Consider the following 10,164-nt stretch of genomic DNA (forward strand, 5'->3'; position numbering starts at 1 on the left):
GTGGTGGTCATCTCTTTAGGTGTCTCCTCTGTTGGATGCTCTCCTCCAGGGGCTGATGTTTTGCTGGGTGTCTCTGGGTTTGTGGTGGTGGCAGCAGGGCTGTGCTTGAGGCAGCTCTGGGGCCTGCAGGATGTCACGGGTGAACGTTGCTCCAGCCATTCCACCACTGGTGATGGCTGGTGGCCATGCCAACTCCTTGGCAGTGTTGCTGCTCTGTCCTGAGCTGCCTCTTTTGGGGTGGTGCTGAGGATGGTCAAACGGTGGCCTCCACACACCAGGCTGGGGGGACGCTGCCCAGCCCCAAGGGAAACTGGAGAGATGCCTACAGGGGCTCCTGCAAGGATTGTTGTGTCCTGTCTTTGTCTTGCATGGACCAAAGAGTGGCTCCAGGCTTAGCTCAGTTTTTAGGGGTATCTTTGGCAGGTTCCCACCCTGCAGATGATAAAGCTGGTTGACGCTCAAGGAAGGGATGTAGGTAGTGAGGCGGTACGTCTCCTCCCCAACCCTCTCCTTGGGTGGATGGTGTTCTCTCCCTCCATGGTGGATGCTTTCGTAGTGCCCCATGTTGTGGCTTTGTTACTGCCTCTGTCAATGTGCACGTAGAAGATGCTGGCTGGGGTGAGGTCTGGTCCCAGCATGACCCCAACCGTGCTCCTTCCCCTCTCGTTGCAGAACATGAACAACTCGCAGAAGCCATCATGACTCTGTCGGCGCTGTCGCAAGGCCACCAGCGATGCCAGCTCCCATCCCATCGTCATTTCTTGAAGCTTGCTTATTAAACCGGTCTCCTCCGTTTGCGGCAAGGTCGACCCTCGGCTGTTTCTATCCACGCCCGTTCATCTGCAAACTGCTCTGCCAAAGGGGGGAGAGAGGCGGGAGAGTGAAGGAGAGGAGGGAGACGAGCTCCCGGGTTCACCAGGTCTCCAGGCTTGCAGCATTGCTCTCCTCTCCGGCGTCCTGCTAGAGCATAGCAAGCTGTAAAGTGCTTCTAGCGCGCAGAAGTCTTCAAGTTTAATTTTCCTCTGTAAGCGGTTTTGATCTCCTTTTGTATAGCTGATTGGTACCCGTCTGTCTCGGGGTGGAGTGTATATATGTGAATGGTGCGGGGTTAGTGGAGAAACGGGGGGAAGAGGGGTGGGGGGAATGAAGGGGGTTTTGTTTTTATTATTATTATTATTACTAATTATTTGGCAAGGAAGCCCCTAACACGCTGTGCTGCAGTCCTTGACCCGCACCAGCTACAGCCCGCCACACACCTCGTTGAGGTGCACAAGAACTGCTGGCTTTAACCGAAAAATAACAGCAAAAATTATATATATAAAGCCCCATGTGTCAACTGATATACCTTGGAGGGGTTTGCAGAGAATATAGATCTGCTGAAACTGGCCATGAGCTGCTTGTAGCATAGAGGGGGAACCACACTGATGCTGGCTTGGGCAGACCCCAGCCCCTAGGGCTGCTCCAAGTTCAGGTGTGTTTTGATTTTTTTTTTTTTTTTTTGGCAAGGGGACTGAGTGCCAGTTGAGGTGATGTGCTGGTAATTGGCCTTCCCTTTCCTCTGCCTTGAAGGAAAGAGATGTAGGGGGTGAGAATGCCTGCAGTGCTGCAGGAGGTAGGTGGCCGGGCTGAGCTGGACGTGTCGTGCAGGCGAGTAGGTCTCTTGGATGGAGGTGGCCAGGGGTCTGGCCAGCTCCTAGGAGTCCCTGTGTGTCTGCAAAAAGCCACAAGAAGAGATATTTTGTCTTTTTTATTTTATTTAATCTATATACATGCACACGCGTGTGTGTGTAGGTATATGTATATATAGAAACCGCTTGGTTTTTGCACTTTATTTGTGGCAGGAGCTAACTATTTTATTTCTTTTATTATTATTTTTTTTAAGCTGTGCCTCTTAACAGGGGAAGCCTGAATGCAGGCAACTTTTTTTTCTTCTTTTTGCGTGCTGGGAAGCTGGGACTACACAAAAGCAGTAGTTATGGCTTCTGAGGTGTGCGTGCGTGCAGGGGAAAACAGGGCAAGGTCCTGGCTTGGGTTCCTTCAGCCCTTCAAACCACCTTCCTGGTGGCTTGAGATACAAGAACCCTTGGCAGCCCAGCCTAGGCTGCGAGCCAGCAGTTAAAGGACAACTTAACCACTATTGCTTTGTGCAAAAATCTGTGGTTCCTTGCCCTGTCCTATGTATTGCATTTTCTTCATCCCTGTCTTGTGCTTTTTCCCTGCACGAGTGAGCTGGAGGCAGGAGGTGAAAGTGGTCAAGTCCTCCTGCATCCCCTTTTTTGGGGGGGACTGGAGATGGGCAGCCCTTTGGTTTTACCCCTCCTTTGGCTTCCTTCTCTCCCCTGGGTAGGAAACAATATCCCTGCAGACAGGAGCAGAGAGTTTTTGGGGAAAGTGATTTTCTTTTTTATTTTTTGATAATTTTTTTTTGGGGGGGTGGGGGGGAGGTTGGTCTGTTTGTCCTTTGGGAAAAGGCGAACCGCAGTGCCTAGCACTTCCGTCTCATGCAGCAAAAACCATGTTGCATGGGCTCAACAGCAGGATGGGTTTGGGACCATGCTTAGTCCCTATCCAACCCCAGGAGCCAATCCTGGTGGTGCCCTGCCTGCATGTGTCCATATGTGTATATTCCTGTACAGATGAAACAAAAACACTTCCACCTCTTTTTTTTCTTAACTGCAATAAAGCAGAGTCCTGCGTGCATGTGCGGTTGACGTCTGCCCTTTTGGTTTCCCTGACTTTGAGAGAGACGAGTGCCTGAGCAGGGCGGCTCGCTGGCCCTTGTAGCCCATTTCCTGGGGAGTTATCTTTCTCCTCCTGCTACCAAAAGATAAGCTGGCAAACGCAAACATGATGTCTGGCTGCCCCTGATCAATCCTGTAAGCGTGTAATTCTGCAGATGTTTTGGCATGTATTTGTGTGTGTGTACATATATAAATTTATATATATAAAAAATCTGGGAAAAAAACACCCTTAAACTATTTCTTCCTCTGGAAATACTAAAAGTCTCAGTCCCACAAAAAGATAAAACCTGGTCATGTTTATTTTTCTTTTTTTTGGATGTATTTTCCTTTTTTTTTTTGCCCCCATCAAGAGGGAGCAGCAAAGTGGTCCTCTCTTGCTTGGGGGTAGGTGGCAGGATGGTATCACCCCCATCCCATTGAATTTTGGCTAACAGCCAGGACCAGGCAGGGATGCTGCAGCCAAGAAAGGTGGCCAGAGGGGACTTGTCGAACCACACCAATAGTTCCACCCCCCCCTTTTTTTTGGTTTTGTTTTCCTTTGTGATACTTGAATTTATTTTTTTATGATTTTTTTTGATAGTGAAATGCTTTTTATTTATTTAATGTATACTGCAGAGCTTGGAGAGAAGGGTAGTTACTTGGGATTCTTTTTTTGTGTGTGTGCTATGTTAACTGTTCTGTATATACGTCTGGAATAATTGCCTGATACAAAGCTGTGCCAGCTTAAAAACAGGGTATGCCTTTCAGAAATTTGTATATTTTGCAGTTGCTGGACCAATAAAATATCTTGTTGAAATAAGGATGTGACCTGTCTCTTCCCTTGCTTTGGAATCATGCCCTCGGGCACCTCTCCTGCAGTGTGGGGGCCCTGGGGTGTGACCCTTGTGCAGCACCATCCTGCCTTGCACATATGGGGACTGCTCCAGCCCCATGCCTTATAAATCCCTCTTGGCCCTACAGGGGCTTCCTGAGAGTCAACAGGGAGAAACTATTTAGATCCCATACCCTGGCCTTTTATTCCAGCCCTGTTGCAGTAATTTTATGGCTTCTGTTATGGTTAATGAAAATCGTGAGTGGGGTTTAGGGTAGGATTCATCCAACCAAGTGCTGATACTACTGAAGTGTGCCCCAAGCTCTACCCACTGCATCCCTCATCCCTATTAAAATGGAGTCCAAGGTGCTGTGCAGAGCTATGTCCTGCCTCAGTCTTTGCCTTGGCCTAGCCATTTATTCAAGCCAGGCATGGTTCTTGAAGCCAAATACCTGCTTGAAATGATTTGGTGTTAAAGGAAGCCATAGGGCTGGCCCGGAGCTGCCCTCTGAGGTCTTGTCTGTCTTTGTCCCCAAGGCAGGAAAACACTAGATGTCACCTGCCAGTGAAGCTGTCAAATTCCATGTAAAGAGAATTTTTTTTGTTTTTGTGTATGTTTTATTTACTTTTTTTTTCCTGACTCCAAAGAAGAAGTGGGAGAGGACTCCCAGGGAGTCGTGTAGTTTGGATATAATGCTCCGGAGTGCATTTGGGTTGATTTTCCTTGTGTGGTCAAAGGCTCATAGTCCTTGGCGATGAAAGAAAAAAAATAAGGAAAACAAACACACCTGTAGGTTCAGACCATGGGGTGATGGGTGACCAACTGCAGCCCCTGCTCTCATCTTCCCTGGGGTTTCAGAGTAGGAGGAACCTTTGGGAACCAAGCCTTGCTGCGATGTGCAGGTACTGTCTGCCTTCTCCCCTTGGCCCCCCTGTTCTGTAGGATTTTAAGCTTGACTGAGACAGCTACAAACCTTTTTCCTAGTTTTCCTAGGTGTATCTGTAGATAGGGGAAGTGCTGATGCTCATCCTTGCAAACATCCCAGCAGCACGGCACACCTGTGCTCACCAGGAAAGCCAGAAACCACAAGACTTATTTTTTTTTTACTGGCCTCCCCAGCCTAAGCAAGGACAAAACATTCCTGTCTTATTTCAGGGCAGGGAGCGTGGCCTTGCACCCGCCTTGTGCACAGACCCAAAGGGTACAGCAGGCTGAGGTTGTGTGTAGACACAACAGCAGTGCTGCTCCCCGCATCCCCGGGCGGGCAAGGGCTGTTGGAAGCCACAATAATCTTGTCCTTGTGGGGAGAAAAAGCTTTTGCCTCCCAGGGCACAGCTGTGGGTAGCATTTCCAAGGCTGTTCTGCAAGAAAAAGCTCCCCATAAAAAGCCTTTGTCCCTTTTTCTGCGTGCAGGGGCAGGATGGGGACTGTGTCGCACCACCTGTGCAGGGGCAGGGGGGCATGGTTCAGCGCCATCCCTGCAGCATCCTTTTTTTTTTTGCACAACTGCAGACGTTCCTTGAGGCAGGGCGGATTTAAAGGTCACTCCTGACAGCGGGAACATTGCCCTGCTCGCAGCCGAGTCCTTGTCATTTCGCTGGGTTCCGTTTTCATTAAATTAAATAAATAAACCCCAAGCTCGCTGCCAGCAAACAAGCCTAGAGGACTTGTGATTGCCATAAAAAAAAAAAAGAAGCAGAGCAGTCACGCTGGCTGACTCAGCTCTGATTGATGGCTCAGGAATGCGTCTGATACGTGCGAGGGATTAAATAAACTGTGGGCAAACCTACACAATGCAGCATGCTGTATGCAACGCAGCCGGCACCCCGCTCACCTGCCTGCGGCTGGGGAGTGCCTGCCGCCGCATCATGGGATCTGGGGGGGGTCGTTTTTATTTTCCACTGCAAGAAAAAAAAAATAAAAGGATTTTTTTTTTTTTAAGGGGGAGGGTTGCTTTGCATGGAAACTGTTTGCTGATTGAGGGTTTTAATAGGGATTATTTAGCTTTGCAACAGTTCCAGGTAGCTAACTGCAGGTGTGCATGTTTTCTGCAATGGGATGGGATATGATGGGATGGGGGCAGCTCTGGGCTTGTCTCCCCAGTCTCCCCAATCTTTGGGTGTGATGTAGCCCATCCCATGTGCAGCCAGGCTCAGTGTGGGTCCAGGGGATGCCAGCTTGCTCCTGGCACCACGATAAAACCCTTTGGTTGTACCTCCCACTGACAACCCCGAGCCCTTCTCCTCCCACCTCCTCCCTTCTGAGACATGAAAATAAATCGGAAGCCCAGAAACCTCGAAGAAAAGCAACCCCTCTTGCAGCTGTGGGAATGGGATTGGCAGTGCCTGGTGGTAAACCTAGCTGGGGCAGGAGAAGGCCAGGTGGATGGAGGCACAGCAAAGTGAAGAAGGGTTCATTTGTAGTGATGCTCACCCATGTCCATCGAGGGGTCTCCAGGCTATCTATGCCTTGGCTTTGCACCAGCCACTGTCCTACTGGTAATAAGTTGGAGAACCTACCTGCTCTATCCACAAATCCTACAGACATCAAGTGTTTTTTGAAAACCTCTCTGAATTTAAAGGTCAAGTAAAAAAGGATGCAACTGGAAGGGAAAAATCTCCTATTGCACAGTGCCCTCCTGTCCTATGTACCACCCTGTGGGAGCAGCCATCAGAGGTGCTCAGAAACCTTTTTGGCCTTCCAGTGGCAGATGCTTTGTGACAACCCCTTGCAGCTTCCTGAGCAAATACACAGTTTTTTTATTTTTTTTCATTTTTTTTCAGGTGATGCGGTCAAACTGTATTGTGTCATTTCCCTAGCCACCTGCTTTTCCTTTCTAATCTCTTTCCTCTTGAGGTCCGACCTGTTGGCTACGGATGATCCAGCCTCCATTCTCCACAGCCACAACAGGACCCGGGGGACACCTTAAAGGTTAGGTCCCTTGGGTCCTGCTGGGAGTATTTCTGGGAAGGAGATGGTTAGAAAAGGAGAATTGAAAGCAAATCTAGCTGTCAGCAATGCTAGAAGAAATTGCATTGCATGGATGGGGAAACAGCAGCGAGAGCAATACTGAAATGGTTGGCATCGCCCTGAAATTCTTGCTCAGTGCCTATGTTCACAAAGTTGGCTTCTGTCTCGTGTCCCCCCCTTAAGTGCCCTGGTGCACCCTGCTGAGCCTCTGCCCTGCCCCGTGGCTACCAAAAACTGACTTTTTTTTTCTTCTTTTTTCCATGGGCGAGTAGTTACAGAGCAGCTGCCCTGAGCATCCTCTGTTGATGGAAGGGACCTGAAACTCTTCGGGGCTCAGCCTGCCTCCCATTCAGCCTACCTCCCTCTGCAGAACATCACCTCGGGCTTCTTCTGACACAGGAACACCCCCTCTGGTGAAATGTCCCAATGATGGGGTCAGAACAAGCTCTCCATTTTATTTCTTCCCGAGAAACAGGAACCAAAACTGCCCCCGCCAAAAAGGGAATAACATTTTGAGTGTTTTGTGTTCAGAAACGGGGTAGGTTTGTCTTGGGGCTACAGCAGTGCCCTATGTGGACCCCAAACCCCATCTGATTGATTAAGGGAGGCATGTTTTGGCTACATCTGAATTTCACTAACTCCAAATGTGGATGGACTCCCTGTTGGAAAGAGTCAACAGAACCTAAACAGAACCTAAATTTCTGCTGGTTGCTTCTCAACGCTGGAGGTTGGACTTTGGGGCTTTCTGTGCTAGGTGGTCCCAAGTAGTGCACGGGAAACCTACTCCTACCCAGAACCAGTGGTGTCCACACTCAGAACACACAAAAAAGTCAGTCTCTGGCATACTGAGGGCTACCAATTCTCAAATCTCCTGGCAGGCTTTCCCGTCATGATCCACCATCATCCCTCAAGGAGCCAGCAGCTCCAAACCAACCAACAGTGGGCTAAATGCCTTGAGAAGTCTCCTCCAATGTTATCTTCCATGATCCTAAGGAAAAACTGATCAGCAGCATGATAAGAGCACGACAAGAGGGTGATTGAGTCTGGTGAGCCTCGTGGCAAGGCTGACAAAAACCCAGCTGATGCATCTGGCCACCCAACCAGTTGGCAAAGAGGGACTATCTTAGACCTGCTGGTCTAAGAAGACTTGGACGTGTTCCTCAGCTATGGAGAGAGCATGATCTGAAGGGATTGTAATGAGATAAGGTCTGAAACCACCCAAGCTTTGTGAAATGCTTCTCTCCAGTACAAGGTGCAGGCTCTTGGATTGCACCCACACCTCATGTCAGACACGGTAGACGCTACTCGGCCTTTATTGCCACGACAGGTATCTCCATGCTCTTTGCACTCAAATCCTTGCTGGCAAAGATTTGTACCAATGGGTGGCCTGATGTGGAAGCGGATGGCAGCTGAGGCTGTGACCAAAAAGCAGGGCTGAATGGGAGCTATGAAGAGAAGCAGTAATTAAGACCTAACAACTAATTACCATTGCGGAGGGCAGCTCGAGAAGGAGCACAGCCCCAAATCCAGATATTTCTAGCTGCAGCTCAAACCCCACAATTAAGCCGTGATTTTGGTCATTATGAGGAGGTATTTCCAGAGCTGGCTCTTGCCTTCTGCTGCCTTTATCCACCAAAACAACTGACTCAGCATCAACAAAAAGAAAACCCAGCATTTTGATAAATGTCATCCAAACCAGACTGGAGAGTGTTGCACTGCGTTGGATGTTTTCACCAAAGCTGGATGCCAACCTGTGGGCAGAGCTGCCTTTTCTTGAAGACAGGAGAAGGCTTTTTGGCTGGCAGGGGATGTGTTGGTTTAGGGGAGGCGAGGGGTACCTAAAAATACTGATGTTCTCCCATGGGAGCAGGAGTCCCATGATACGGCAGCATAGAGAAGCAAATGTCACCGTGCACTTCTGTGGTTCTTGGTCCATCTCTAGCCACCCGTTACTCCAGGCATCGATGTAGAAGGGGAAGAAGGGAGGGCAAAAATGTCTCATACAGCTCTCTGGTCACCCCATCCACTCCGTGCCGCAAGCACACCATCCTTGGAGGGACCCTACAGGTGAATTGTACCATCGACCTAGTTTTCAGGGTGGTGGTACAAGTGTTAATAGCTTATTTCCTTCCCGTCTCTCCCACTGGTGATGCTGCAGGGACTGTGACTTACTCTGGCTGTTCCAGGGCTGCTCCTTCACCTTCCGGCCAGGATTAATGTCACTCGCCCCAACAGGTGCCGCCACCCTCGCAGACACCCTGACTCACCCACTCTTCCTTTTGCCCAGCCTTGATTCATCTGTGACAAGTGGCAGACGTGCTCTCCTGCCATGCATCCACCTCTCTCCTTCTAACTGCCCTGCTCCATGTGCCAGGAGTTTGCCCCTTCTCACTCTGTTTTTTTTTTTTTTCTTTTTTTTTTTTTTTTTGGTGCAGTGTAGGCATCCCCTGAGCTTGTCTTCCTTGAACAGCATCCCTTTTATCCTTTGACAGACTACAGGCACCTCATTCATTAACACATCCCATAATTGCTCACCCAGCAACAGCTCCCCCTGCCCAGCTTCTGCTGTGTGGGTACCGAGGTGAGACATCAGGTTTTTGTGGCTGCACTGGTGGCTTTAACCTCCTGGAGAAAGGAGAGAGAAGGGAGCTGGGGCTGTCCCCGGGGCAGGTTCCAGGAGCAGGAGGTTGCCTTTTCCACCTGAGATGTACCCAACAGCAGCATCAGTCATTGCCACAAAAATCCCAACCCATTTCCAGCCAGCACCTGGATTTATGTTTTTAATATTTTCTCAAAGCTTTTCCTAGGAGGGAACCATCTCTTTGGGTGCATTCTCATTGAATTTTTTGCGCTGTCACAGTCATTCACACGGTGTGAATGAGCTGATCAGACTCCAGACTTCCATCTAGGAGCTACTTGGAGGATGGAAGTTATTTTCTTATTTGTCTATAAACTACCCAGCAGGGACAAGCTGCTGTATAAATAAGGGGTAATAAAGTAATAACACACTAATATTCACCATAATTAATTTGTAAGAATGACTGGGATGCCATCCCATGCTTGCTAAACCAGAGCACAGGCTTGTAGTGAGTATTCCTGAGCTCAGACATTGCACAGAGGCTAATTTTGAGCCTCTTCTTCTGGCATGTTTTCCCCTGACTAGCTCTGTTGCACAAAGGTGAGAAATGTAGGTCTGCATACATCATAAAGTCATTTATAAGAATCAGCAAACACTGGAGAGAGATGGGACTGGAAACAGTGAATTAAGTCAGGAGGATTGCAACAAAAGGTCTGCAGGACTCATGGTTAAATTTGGGTGAAAACCAAAACTTTTGGTTCAACAGAGATTTTCTCTTTCAAATTCAAATAAAAATAAAAACATCTTCCTGTCTAAACAGGATGGAAAGCAATAACTTCAAAATTTCCAAAGCTCCTTTCCACCCATTAAAAAAAAAGATATCCTTGTCCTCCGACAGCAATGGCAGGGGGACAGGTCCCAAGGGGATCCCTGTGCCTTGGAGAAGCCTCCATCATCCCTTGCTCTGACCCCTCTTGCGGTCCTCCATCCATTGAGCTGAAGACATTTGGAGCAAACTATTGGCCTATTTTTGGGAAAACATAGCTTTGTTGGGAAATACCGT

The 10,164-nt window shown here is 48.8% G+C and overlaps 1 protein-coding gene across 6 annotated transcripts in view; it reads left to right on the forward strand.

Annotated features, from left to right (window-relative positions):
• PFKFB3 (6-phosphofructo-2-kinase/fructose-2,6-biphosphatase 3) overlaps nt 1–3,540 on the forward strand; it is a 40,015-nt gene extending 36,475 nt beyond the window's left edge. For all 6 annotated transcript variants that reach the window (XR_010833730.1, XR_010833716.1, XR_010833718.1 and 3 more), the window contains one exon: nt 673–3,540. Coding sequence is in view for 3 of the 6 variants with exons in the window: in XM_067002724.1 (XP_066858825.1) it covers nt 673–702 (30 nt within the window). In the remaining 3 variants the exon portion in view is untranslated. The remainder of the gene's footprint in view (nt 1–672) is intronic.
• The last annotated feature ends 6,624 nt before the right edge of the window (nt 3,541–10,164 follow it).

This window comes from Anser cygnoides, chromosome 1 (genome assembly GCF_040182565.1).
Source record: "Anser cygnoides isolate HZ-2024a breed goose chromosome 1, Taihu_goose_T2T_genome, whole genome shotgun sequence".
NCBI lineage: Eukaryota > Metazoa > Chordata > Aves > Anseriformes > Anatidae > Anser > Anser cygnoides.